Genomic DNA, 13,950 nt, shown 5'->3' on the forward strand with positions numbered 1-13,950 from the left:
CCTGGAATCATTTTAAGAGGAGAAGAAACATTGACTTACCTTCCAAAAAAGGAGCTTAAAGAGATAAAGCACCATGGATCTAACTTATATTCCTGAAGATTTATCTAGTTGTCCAAAATTTGGAAATAAATCCTGTCCTCCCACCAACCGCCATTTTCATCTTCGAGTAATAATGTACTCAATTATGATTGGAGCCATGTTCATCACTGTCTTTGGAAACTTGGTTATAATCATTTCCATATCACATTTCAAGCAGCTTCACTCTCCCACAAATTTTCTGATCCTCTCCATGGCAACCACAGACTTTCTGCTGGGTTTGGTCATTATGCCATATAGCATGGTGCGATCAGTAGAGAGCTGCTGGTATTTTGGGGATGGCTTTTGTAAATTCCACACAAGCTTTGACATGATGCTAAGTCTGGCCTCCATTTTCCACCTCTGCTCCATTGCTATTGATAGATTTTATGCTGTGTGTTACCCTCTACACTACACAACCACGATGACCATCTCCATGATAAAGTGGCTGCTGGCATTTTGCTGGTCAGCCCCTGCTCTTTTTTCTTTTGGTTTAGTTCTATCCAAGGCCAATGTTTCTGGTATGCAGAACTATGAGATTCTTGTTGCTTGCTTCAATTTCTGTGCACTTGCTTTCAACAAATTTTGGGGGACAATATTGTTCACTACATGTTTTTTTACTCCTGGCTCCGTTATGGTTGGTATTTATGGCAAAATCTTTATTGTTTGCAAACGACATGCTCGAGTTATAGACAACATGCCTGAAAACACAAAGGGGGAAGTGAGAAGAAACTTATCCAAGAGAAAGGATCGCAAAGCAGCCAAGACCCTGGGCATAGTAATGGGAGTGTTTCTAGCTTGCTGGTTGCCTTGTTTTCTTGCTGTTTTGATTGACCCATATCTAGGCTACTCCACTCCCATGATAGTACTTGATCTTTTAGTGTGGCTTGGGTACTTCAACTCCACTTGCAATCCTCTCATTCATGGCTTCTTTTATCCATGGTTTCGGAAAGCTCTTAAATATATAGTGTCAGGAAAAATATTTAGCTCCCATTCAGAAAGTGCAAATCTGTTTCCTGAAGCACATTAATAAAAAGGCCATTACAAGTGAATGGAGTATTGAAAGTGAGATTATTATTATTTTGACCTGAAGCATGTACGTTACATCCCCAGGTCACTGCAAATATTATTTTATTAAATTTCAATAATTCTAGATCCAAGAATAATTTAATAATATAATTCAGATATATAGGTTCAAATTGTGTCTTGAAGCATAATATTCAGTAAGGACTACTTCATTCATTACAGTTTTTATTCCCTGTACTTGTTACATGCACCATGAAATTAAGACATTTGTTCTTTGAAGGAAAGCTATGACAAACCTAGGGAGCGTATTAAAAAGCAGAGACATCACTTTGCTGACAAAAATCCGTATAGTCAAAGCTATGGTTTTTCCAGTAATCATGTATGGATGTGAGAATTGGATCATAAAGAAAGCTAAATGCCAAAGAATTGATGCTTTTGAACTGTGGTGTTGGAGAAGACTCTTGAAAATCTCTTGGATTGCAAGCAGATGAAACCAGTCAATCCTAAAAGAAATCAATCCTGAATATTCATCAGAAGGACTGGTGCTGAAACTGAAGCTCCAATACTTTGGCTACCTGATGGGAAGAGCTGACTCACTGCACTCATTAGAAAAGACGCTGATGCTGGGAAAGATTGAGGGGGCAGGAGGAGAAGGGTTGGCAGAGGATGAGAAGGCCAGATAGCATCACTGATGCAATCAACATGAATTTGAGCAAACTCTGGGAGATAGTGGAGGACAGAGGAGCCTGGTGTGCTGCAGTCCATGGGGTCACAAAGAAGCGGACACAACTTAGTAACTGAACAACTATTTGTTGGTAGAAAAGCAAGTGTGCATAATAAATGTATAATTGGTAGCCAATGAATATTTTTATGTTTACCAAAGAGTATTTATTGACCCAATCTGACTGCTGGTCTTGAAGTGAATATTTTAGGCTCTGTCCAGGAAGAGACATGTTAGGTTGTGAGAGCAAGGCCAGGATCCTTCTTCCTGAGAGTCTCAGAAGACCAAGGACATGATCCTATTATGCCACTCCCTTCACAGATGAGGACATTAAAACAGACTTGAATCCCTTCAGTAGTAGATACACTTCGCATCCAGTGATTGGGCTGCTCTGTTTGGCTTCCTTCAACTTTTAAAACTTTCATCTGTTTCTCTATTTTTGAACAATTTCTTTACTCTTAAAAACTTCATGCTCTGTGTGTTAGAGATAAGAAATTATTCATGATATTTGTTAAAGACTGTAAGGCAGACTTTATTCAAGGAAAGCTTCTACAATAGGGTTTTTGTAGTAAAGTAGAGAGATCGAATTCAACTCTAACAGGGTGCAGTGGGGATTTGTTCCCATGGGACTGGGTTGTGAGTAGTGGATGGAAAATTATTAAGAGGAAACATCAAGGAGCATTCTTGCTAGACTGACTCATCAGAATTCTTGCTGAACGTAGGGCAGAGTGATAAGATAGGCTAGTCAGATACCAAGAGTGGGGGAGTTTTTGCTAAACTGACTTAGCAGGATTCTTGCTCAATCTAGAGTCTACCACAGCAAAGAGGGAAGTCCAAGTTTGGCTTAGGCAAAGAGGAGTCATAGGAGCTTGATTAAAATTTGGTCAAAGGAGAGAATCTTTGTCCTCTGTTTGTGTGTCTGTGTGTGTGTGTCTGTGTCTGTATGTTTATGCCCATGTGCTTCTCAGGGAAGCAGGATTAGGAATTTTCAAAGTGGGAAGGGAGCAGTGTAGGGATGGGCAGCTTTAGTATGTACAACATTAGCATGTGATTATTAGACTGAATATATAAATCTATCTAAATATAAATGGGACAATCTATTAGAATGGACTTAGCTAGTTTCATGAAATATATAGCCAAGAGGCTACAGGAAAATTGTCTGCATTCACTGAGATAGATATTGGATACTCAGTAAAGGATAAGAATATTTACTTAGAATTGATTCTCAGCATACACCTCTTCTCTCACCATGTTAGCTAGTGTTCTTGCCTCCCATTTTACAGCTTTGCAATCTACTCTGCACAATTATCCCAAGTTGACACTTTCCTCTTAAATATCTTACATGGTTTCCAAGCTAAATCCCTTCTGCTTGTCCAAGCCTTCTCCATGAACTCTGTGTAGAAAGCACAGATTCGAATTAGGATGTACAAGGTCTCTTGCCCTGGAGTGTCTGATGGATGGCATTTTACCAACAGGAAACACTGACAGGAGATGTGAGGATGGAAGGAGGGGCAATCGGGGTGCTTAGGCCACCTCCCTGCCAAGTTACCCTGGGGCTGGCTGACTCCTTCAGGAAAGGCCATTCAGACTCTTTTTCCATACAGCCATCCTCTAGTGCTCCTGGTACCATCCTCATCTTCTGTCAATTCCAGCCAAGGTAATGCTCCTGTGCTCAGTCGTGTCTGCCTCTTTGTGACTTGATGGCCTATAGCCCACGAGGCTCCTCTGTCCATAGAATTTTCCTACTATTGCTGCCCTGGGTGCTAGAATTTTCTGGCTGGTTTCCTTAAACACTGCCCACATCTTTGTAAATAGTTTCTTTCTTTCTTTTTTTTAAATTAAACTCTCCTCAATCATACAGGTTGATTGTGCCATCTGTTTCCTGCTGGACCAAGAACGAATGTAGCTTTTCATTGTTTTGAGATAAAATTTTGAAACTCCCCTCAAAGACATCAGGTCTGTATAGGCCTGACTTGGCCTTTCTTTGTGTTTCTACACAAAGTCACTCTTTGTGTAGAAACTAAGTTTCTATACTTAGTCACTCTTCTGAAGTCTACCCTCCTCTAAAGGAATCACTGGCCCCCTAATAAGTCATCCCCCCTTTGTTGGCCCTACCTGAGGGTGATTCACCCTCCTCCACTTGGCAAACTTCTTTTTCTTTTGAAGATCAGTTGTCATCTTGAGATTTCTGGTGTCCTTTTGTGTATAAAAAAGAGTATTTAAGATAATTTTGGCTTTAAGAATTAATATTTTATTCAGAAAATAATATTGAAGAAATTAGCTCTTCTTTTAAAATTTAACTTATAATTTCTACTGAACTTTATTTAACTTAGAATATAAGTTATTCTACACTTAGTAAATTTTCACAACATCTTTTAAGAAGCAGTTAGAAACTTAGGTAATTGAATTCCTTCAATATTTTTATTTACATTTACCAAATTAAAATTTCAAGGTCACTTTTTGAAAATTTAATTGTCAAATATACATAAAACATTCCCCAGTACCTAGCTCTTGCAAATGTAATGACTTACAAATATGGTAAATTTAAAAATCTTAACAATTATAATAACTTTAGTAAACTTAGCAAACTTTACTTCTTCCTCTCAACTTAAAAATCATGGCTAAATCAATGATTTAATGACGTATTTTTAAGTGGGAATCATAAAGCTTTTGTAGTAAATGCTAAATTCCCTTAAACATTGCAAATACTGAAAATGACAAATGTACAAAGATTACTTTTAAACTGAGCACAAACTCTATTAATATTATGTGGTTAATTTGCTTCATCTACCTGGGAAGAAATTTCTAAAGAGAAGTTTTGTAAAACCAGATGAATGTGTAAAGAAAACAGTATTTTCCTGTCATTCCTATTCATTTTATGATGAAAATCCTTAGAGGCTGTAAAAGTTAATTTTGACCAGTTAATTTAAACATGGATAATTTGATTCTATTTTTTATAAATAAGCTTTGATACCCTCTAAACATTTTGGGCTCCAAAATCACTGCAGATGGTAACTGCAGCCATGAAATTAAAAGACGCTTACTCCCTGGAAGGAAAGTTATGACCAACCTAGATAGCATATTCAAAAGCAGAGACATTACTTTGCCAACAAAGGTCCGTCTAGTCAAGGCTATGGTTTTTCCAGTGGTCATGTATGGATGTGAGAGTTGGACTGTGAAGAAAGCTGAGCGCCGAAGGATTGATGCTTTTCAACTGTGGTGTTGGAGAAGACTCTTGAGAGTCCCTTGGAGTGCAAGGAGATCCAACCAGTCTATTCTAAAGGAGGTCAGTCCTGGGTGTTCATTGGAAGGACTGATGCTGAGGCTGAAACTCCAAAACTTTGGCCACCTCATGTGAAGAGTTGAAAAAGACTCATTGGAAAAGACTCTGATGCTGGGAGGGATTGGGGGCAGGAAGAGAAGGGGACGACAGAGGATGAGATGGCTGGATGGCATCACCGACTCGATGGACATGAGTTTGGGTGAACTCCAGGAACTGGTGATGGACAGGGAGGCCTGGCGTGCTGCAATTCATGGGGTCACAAAGAGTCGGACATGACTGAGCAACTGAACTGAATTGAACTGAACTGAAACATTAGGTATTTAAAATATAACAGTTCTGTGGTTGGTAACAATAACCCTGTGTACGAGGCAGCAAAAGAGACACTGATGTATAGAACAGTCTTATAGACTCTGTGAGAGAGGGAGAGGGTGGGAAGATTTGGGAGAATGGCATTGAAACATGTAAAATATCATGTATGAAACGAGTTGCCAGTCCAGGTTCGAAGCACGATACTGGATGCTTGGGGCTGGTGCACTGGGACGACCCAGAGGGATGGAATGGGGAGGGAGGAGGGAGGAGGGTTCAGGATGGGGAACACATGTATACCTGTGGCAGATTCATTTTGATATTTGGCAAAACTAATACAGTTATGTAAAGTTTAAAAATAAAATAAAATAAAATAAAAAATATAACAGTTCTGTGGTTTGATGGACACCAATACAGTATACTAATGCATATATATGGAATTTAGAATGATCGTAACAATAACCCTGTATACGAGACAGCAAAAGAGTCACTGATGTATAGAACAGTCCTTTGGACTCTGTGGGAGAGGGAGAGGGTGGGATGATTCTGGAGAATGGCATTGAAACACGTATAATATCATATATGAAATGAGTTGCCAGTCCAGGCTCAATGCACAATACTGGATGCTTGGGGCTGGTGCTCTGGGATGACCCAGAGGGATGGTCCAGGGAGGGAGGAGGGAGGAGGGTTCAGGATGGGGAACATGTGTATACCTGTGGTGGATTCATGTTGATATATGGCAAAACCAATGCAATATTGTAAATTTAAATAATAAAATAAAAATTTAAAAAATTATTGTCATAAACTCCCTGAAGCTTAGCACACCATTGGAACTATGGTGCACTAGTGGATACACCTTCTCCCAGTGACTATGAAAATACCCACATGATGATGGAAGTTTCCCCTTTTCCTTTGGTTGGTTTGAAGCATGGTTCTTATTGCCTTTTGTTTGGGCTCAGGAAATTATAGACAAAGCACTGCAGTGTGAATGAGTATCACTGATTTGTACATGGCAGCAAATGGAAAAGATATATAAATTAGTCAAATTTTCACAAGAATTAAAAAATTCACTATTTGAAAACATCTAGCATTTGGAGAAGGCAATGGCAACCCACTCCAGTACTCTTGCCTGGAGAATCCCATGGACGGAGGAGCCTGGTGGGCTGCAGTCCATGAGGTTGCTAAGAGTCGGACACGACTGAGCCATTTCGCTTTCACTTTCATGCATTGGAGAGGGAAATGGCAACCCACTCCAGTGTTCTTGCCTGGAGAATCCCAGGGACAGGGCATCCTGGTGGGCTGCCGTCTATGGGGTCGCACAGAGTCGGACACGACTGAAGCGACTTAGCAGCAGCAGCAGCAGCAGCAGCAGCATTTGGTAATAAGTATAGTGAGCATTTGTTGGATTTTAACTCCTTCCTTCGTTCCTCCTTCCCACCTTTCCTCTCCCCCTTTCAATTTTCTCCACTTTTGCCTTGTGTGAGGCTAGTTCTTGGTGCCCCTTTGAAATCATGGAGATGATAGCACAAAACTTTTATTCTCCCAGAACCAATTCTCTGGTGACTCGATATAGCATTTCTGCTGACAACATGCTGAAGTTGTTAAAAAACACTCCTGTTAATAGCACAACCCAGGTAATGCAGCCACAGGAGGCATATTTTGTGTATAAATACTGATGACAACACAGACCGCCAGGAGCCTACCAATAAGATCTCAGGCCTAAGTGTATTTTCTGGGGGAAAATCATCAGGGAAGAGAGTGGTGAAGCATAAGGCTCATTTGCATGGTAAGAAACCTTAGCACAACAAATAAATCACTTTTCAACCATGTTAGCTCCAAATTACCAACTTAGCCAAACAAATTCTGATACGCAAAAGAAGAGTATCTTGAAAGAAAAGATCAGATATATGTATTTATGTTTGTATGTATGTGTTTATTTATTTCAAGTAAAATAAATATTACCAAACTTAAAATATTAATCTATAAATTCTACAAAGCATAAGATCTATAAAAATAGATTTGGATCATTTTTTTAAAATTACTGGAATTCTAAAGAGGCAATTCTAAAGATCCACAACAGTCATTTCTCACATCTAATTCACAAGTAATCTCTCTTACCTAGGAAATTATTGTTTGAGTGAGATACAGCAAAGCAAGACAAAATCATTGTTTTCAAAAAAACAGCCTCAGAGGTGGAGTGTTTAAGCCTCATAACCAGTAAGAGGAGAAAAATCATTCCTGATAAAGCAAATGTAAATTCTCTCCTTATTTCTTCCATTTCATTTGCAATATATTATTGAACTTGTTGGATATTTTCCTTCTTATTTGAGGAAAATACATATATATTAATAGACTTTTAAATATTTAATACTTGAGGAAAATTATTATATAATTTCTTTTTCATATTTTCCTTGAAATCCTGAGAAAGTTTTACATTTTTCAAAATTATTATTTCAGTGTCCTTGAGTCTGTTTATCCATTCTGTAATTTTTTACCTGAAAGAATGAAATTGAACTAAAAAGTAATACAGTTTTTGCTTCTCTCCAGAACTGCTAGTAAATATTTCTTTCTACCTTCTGGTAAAATTAACAATTTTCTGTACTTTCCTTAGGCCATTCTTTGCAGCGTTGTCATTAATTTGATCTTTTTTGAAATGTCAGTAATAAAAAAAAAAAATTGGTGTAACAACAATGTCCCATGATAAAAGTCAGATGCCATAGAGGATTTAACTTTACATTATTAAAAATTACTGTTATTAAAAAATTCTTTCCTGGAGGTGAATCTTCAGTGAAAAGGAATCTTTACTTTGTTAAGGTTTTAAATAAAATCCTGTGCACTTAATAATTTCCTTCTTTTTCTTCTGGACTATTTTCTTTTTTAACAAAGCAGTAGACTAGTAGTTACACTTGCATTTGCTTATTTATTTTGCAACTTTTAACTAAGGCGATAAAAGCTTAATTATCTTTGATATTCTCTTAACAAATCTTCCATGTATTAACTTTTAAAATACACGTGTTTTATTCTATCCTTTTGTCTTAATATGATACTTAAATGTTGAAATATTTCTCTAATATACACAACCATTCATCAGAAGCATGAAATAATACTATTAATTTCTAGCAGCTGTTTCATAACTTGTCTTCCAAAATAAAACAAACAAAATTCACTTTACAAACCTAGGAGGTTAAATTACATCAATCCTTTGTCCACGGACTTTTCCAGGCAAGAATACTGGAATGAGTTGCCATTCTTTACCAGGAGGGAAGCCTATTAGTGACAAATGTATAAGTTATTTTGTGGTAATTGTTAGATATCTTTCAAAGTAATTTTTAAAATAATTAAAAAAAATTTTTAATTCACAAGAGTAAAAGGATAAAAATAATTTTAAAAGTTCATTTATTAAAGAAGGTGATTAGGTATTTAAGATTTTATTATATGAATATCAGAGTTTAGGAACCAAAATGATAAGTAATCAAATAATTAGTGCTGGATACTCTGCAGTTTAAAAAACAGTTGAATAAATCTTTGTCTCTCATATGTTACTCTCTACATTTTGGTTTCTCAAGTTTAACTCAGTTGCATAATATTGGAATGGTTTAGTTAAAATATATCTTAAGAAAAATACTAGTCTAAGAAATTAATTCACTAGACCCAGAGCAAATAAAATGTGCCATAATGTTAAGGTTTCAAATAATGCACATTGGAAAAAATTGTTAACCTATGGTTGTAAGTATTGTAAATGTAAATATTATCTTCAAAGTTACATGTATTCTCACTAGTATCTTTTCCAAGTAAATCTGGCAAGGACTTGCTGGTGGGTTCATTTTCCTAATGGACCAGTGAGTCTTAATCTAGTCTCAGGCTAAACTCCATTCTCCAACCTGACCTTAGATCTTATGAATGCTTGTCATTGGTCATCAGAGTTACACATCCAGTCCTAGCTCTGGAAAAACAAGTCAAACCCTTGTCATACTCCAGATGAGTCAGTCCCATTATTTTCACATTTTAAGTACAACAGCGTAAATTACATAAAGTAAAATCAATGAGCACCCTATATGTCAAATTTGTTACCAATGTGAAACTTAAAGTCTGTGGACGAGATGACATCAACTTGAATGTGAGTTTATAAATGAATGTGGCTGCCAAATGGAAGGAGACAACCCAGAGAATTTCACAATCTATCATTTAAGATATTTCCCACCCCTCTTTGGAGGCAATTTCTGTATAATCTTGTAGGCTTTAGAGTATTTTTAGTTACATATATTGTTCTAAACTCTGAAATCTATATTGACCACATTGAAGAGAACAATATTTTCTTAATTGAAGAGTATGTGTTAAATGGCAGGATCCAAAACATTTGCAAATATTCACAAGAGAAATTTAAAAAAAAGAAGAAGAAGATGCATAATCTTTAGATCACAATTATTGTTTAACTCAGCATTAAAGAATAGTTCCCGAGGTCCTGGTAATTCTTGAGGGGAATTATCCAGTAAATCAAATTGATTAATAAAAATGGGACAGGGAAAAATTCTTGATCTGCCCATGTCTTCAGAATCCTGAATAAGGACAACATATTGGTACAAACAGAACATGCATTTACCTGGATTACTTAGGTGGTTTTAACTGGGTTATTTAGGTGTTGGGTGACAATATTCATTTAGTTGTATTTAGTCCCTTTCTAATCAAGGGATGGTCCTTAGACTAATAGCACTGGCATTTCCCAAGAGCTGGTGAGAAAAGCAGATTCTTAGTCCCCACCCCAGAACTAGAATCTGTGTTTTGAAAAGATCTCTAACTGATTCATATGCACATTAAAGTTGGAAGCAGCACTCACGGTCAGTAGGGAGCTTATCCCAGGATTGAAAGTGCAATTAGTTGGACTTTTCTGAAAAGATGCACTATTTTTATTGTTTTTCCTCTTTCTTTCACAGGAAAGAGAGGAACAGTATTTCTGCAAAAGACTCATAGTACCCACAAGACAAAGACAATGAATTCACTGGACCTTTGGAACCCTTCAGAAGTACAATTCTGCTTTGCTCTGGTGAACAATTCATGCCCTAGAAACATGAGGTCTGGGCTGAGTGCCTGTGCCTTGTATGTTGTCATGATCGGTGCCATAGTAATGACCATGCTGGGCAACCTGGTTGTGATCATTTCCATTGCCCACTTCAAGCAGCTCCACTCCCCCACCAACTTCCTGATCCTCTCCATGGCCACCACTGACTTCTTGCTGAGCTGTGTGGTCATGCCCTTCAGTATGATCCGGTCCATTGAGTCCTGCTGGTACTTTGGCGATCTCTTTTGCAAAGTCCACAGCTGCTGTGACATCATGCTCTGTACCACCTCCATTTTTCACCTTTGCTTCATCTCAGTGGACCGCTACTATGCTGTTTGTGACCCTTTGCATTATGTCACCAAAATTACCATCTCTCTTGTAGGAGTCTTTCTACTCATCAGTTGGTCTATTCCCATCTTTTTTGCTTTTGGCCTGGTATTCTCAGAATTAAACATAATTGGTGCAGAAGACTTTGTTGCAGCCACTGACTGTACAGGTTTATGTGTGCTGATATTTAACAAGCTCTGGGGGGTGCTGGCCTCCTTTATAGCCTTCTTTCTCCCTGGGACGGTAATGGTGGGAATTTACATACATATTTTCACAGTAGCCAGGAAGCACGCTAATCAAATTGGCACAGGTTCTATGATGAAACACATTGGGTCGGAAAGCAAAATGAAGGCATCAACCAAAACAGAAAGCAAGGCCACCAAGACTTTGAGCATCGTCATGGGAGTATTTGTGTTGTGTTGGCTGCCCTTTTTTGTCTTGACAATCACAGACCCTTTCATTAATTTTACAACGCCTGAAGATTTGTACAATGTCTTTCTCTGGTTGGGCTATTTTAATTCCACTTTCAATCCCATTATATATGGTATGTTTTATCCTTGGTTTCGCAAGGCGTTGAGGACATTTGTCTCAGGGATGATCTTCCACCCTGACTCTTCCAACCTAAGCATATTTCCTGCATGTGCTTAGGCAATGCTCTCCATTTTCTACAATTCTTTCCTACTAGGGAAACTGGATGTTATTTCTCCCTAGAGGTAAGGGAGTGGATTGACTAGACAAGGATATTCTTCCATTTGGTGTAATAGACACCCGTGTATTAGTTACTAAGTTGTGTCAGACTCTTTGTGACACCATAGATTATAGCCTGCCAGGCTCCTCCGTCCATGGAATTCTCCAGGCAAGGATACTGAAGTGGGTTTCCATTCCCTTCTCCAGGAGATCTTCCTGACCCAGGAATCAAACCCTGCATTGCAAGTGGATTCTTTACCATCTGAGCCACCAGCTGATGTAATAGACACCTAGGTAGAATCAATAGATCTAGCCTTCTGGTTATACCAGAGTTCCCAAAGTGGTCAATTTCTGGGGTTCTGGGGGAGACACCTCCAGTAAAAAGACACTCTTTCCCAAGACTTGTTAACTCCAGAATTTCCAAAATTAGAGATTTAGATTTCACTCCTTTGGCATGTCAGATGGGGATCTTCTTTTTATCCTGTAAACTTTAAAAGAGGAGACAGTTGGACTTCACACTTTTAATAGCCATGTAGAGTTTATCTAAGTCTTTCCTGAGATTATTACATTTTGGGAGAGTGGGGAGAGCTTGAGAATACTGTGAGGCTGAAGTACAGAGCATGTGAGGACATGGAAAGGGAGAAGGAAGCAGCTGCGGCTGCCTCCAGTTTTACTGATTCTGATTTAATCTCTTAAAAAAGATTTCAAGTGACCTTTGCAATAGTTTGATAAAATTGGACTGTCTCATTAAATGAGCAGAATGGTTAAAGAAGGATTTTAGGAATGTATTCTTTCTCTAACACATGTTTTTGATCTATATAGTCACATGGCCTACGTGTATACATACAAGTGTTGTGGACATCTCTTTGGCTATGTGTGCACATTTTATTCACCAAGATTAAGCTTCATTCACAAAACTGAAGTTCTTTCCCTCCCCCAGTGTTTTGGTTAATATTTACTGCCAATAATATTTACTGTTACTATTTAATATATTTGGTTATATATTTTTGGTTAATCATTTACCTCATTGATTGTCTTTTCTCCATGTTGTTTTGGTTTTCTCCTCCTTCTCCTACCCTAGAAATCTATTTCATCAAGTTTTGTCCTTTGTGATCTTTTCACCCTTCACACTATTACTCTGTCTCTCTCACCAAGTGGTCCTTAGCCTGGGACAGTTCTGCCCCTTGAGTGCATTTGGCAAAGTCTAGAGACATATTGGGTTGTTAGAGCCAGTGAGGGGGTTCTACTGGCAGTTCAAGGGTAGAGGTAAAGGATATTGACAAAAATCATACAATGCATGGAACAGCCTCCCTGACAACAAAGGATTATCTGGCCCCAAACTTCAAAAGTGCCATGGTTGAGAAATTCTGCTCTAACCTTATTTAGCCTCACAGCTTCAGTTACTACCTCTCCATGTATTTCTCTCAAATATATTTATTTTCAGTCTTATTGTTTCCCTCAAGTTTGAGTTTCTTATTTCTTACTACCAGAGGAGGATCTTTTTGAGTGTCCCAATAAGATCATAAATTCAATGTAGCTGACATCTTTCTTCTATGTTCCCTGCCCCACTTCACTGCCCCAATCCTGTCTCTTCTGCCTCCTGCTTTGTACTGGAGTCGCATGCTTAGTCATTCAATTCAGTTCAGTTCAGTTAAGTCACTCAGTCATGTCTAACTCTTTGCAACCCCATGGACTGCAGCATGCCAGGCCTCTCTGTCCATCACCAACTCCTGGAGCCCACCCAAACTCATTTCCATGGAGTCAGTGATGCCATCCAACCATATCATCCTCTATCATCCCCTTCTCCTCCTGCCTTCAATCTTTCCCAGCATCAGGGTCTTTTCAAATGAGTCAGCTCTTCACATCAGGTGGCCAAAATATTGGAGTTTCAGCTTCAACATCAGTCCTTCCAAAGAACACCCAGGACTGATCTCCTTTAGGATGGACTGGTTGGATCTCCTTACAGTCCAAGGGACTCTCAAGAGTCTTCTCCAACACCACAGTTCAAAAGCATCAATTCTTTGGCACTCGGCTTTCTGTATAGTCCAACTCTCACATCTATACATGACTACTGGAAAAACCATAGCCTTGACAAGATGGATCTTTGTTGGCAAAGTAATGTCTCTGCTTTTTAATTCATTCAGTCATGTCCAACTCTTTGTGACCCCTTGGACTGTAGCTTGCCATGCATCTCTGTCCATGGGGTTTTCCAGGCAAGAGTACTGGAGAGGGTAGCCTTTTCCTTCTCTTGGGGGTCTTCTTGACCCAGGGATCAAACCTGGGTCTCTTGCACCAGAGGTGGATTCTTTACCATCTGAGCCACCAGTACTGGAGTTAAGTGTGCACAAATGTGTTGGTTGTTCATGTAGATTATGAGCTTCTTGTGTGCAAGACTCTTTATATTATTCATCTTTGTATCCCACAGTGATTGGTATAGTTCCTTTCCAATAAACATCTTTGGATGCATTC

The 13,950-nt window shown here is 38.5% G+C and overlaps 2 protein-coding genes across 2 annotated transcripts; both read left to right on the forward strand.

Moving 5' to 3' along the window:
* Nucleotides 1-1,105, forward strand: LOC102413695 (trace amine-associated receptor 3). The gene has a single exon (XM_006059310.4). It carries the CDS (start codon nucleotides 74-76, stop codon nucleotides 1,103-1,105), a length of 1,032 nt encoding a protein of 343 aa, XP_006059372.3. The 5' UTR covers nucleotides 1-73.
* A 9,227-nt stretch (nucleotides 1,106-10,332) lies between these two features.
* On the forward strand, nucleotides 10,333-11,448 carry LOC102389223 (trace amine-associated receptor 4). The gene has a single exon (XM_006059317.4). The coding sequence runs from the start codon at nucleotides 10,399-10,401 to the stop codon at nucleotides 11,440-11,442; it is 1,044 nt and encodes a 347-aa protein (XP_006059379.4). The 5' UTR covers nucleotides 10,333-10,398; the 3' UTR covers nucleotides 11,443-11,448.
* Nucleotides 11,449-13,950: the final 2,502 nt, after the last annotated feature.

Source organism: Bubalus bubalis, chromosome 10 (assembly GCF_019923935.1).
Source record: "Bubalus bubalis isolate 160015118507 breed Murrah chromosome 10, NDDB_SH_1, whole genome shotgun sequence".
In the NCBI taxonomy this organism is placed as follows: domain Eukaryota; kingdom Metazoa; phylum Chordata; class Mammalia; order Artiodactyla; family Bovidae; genus Bubalus; species Bubalus bubalis.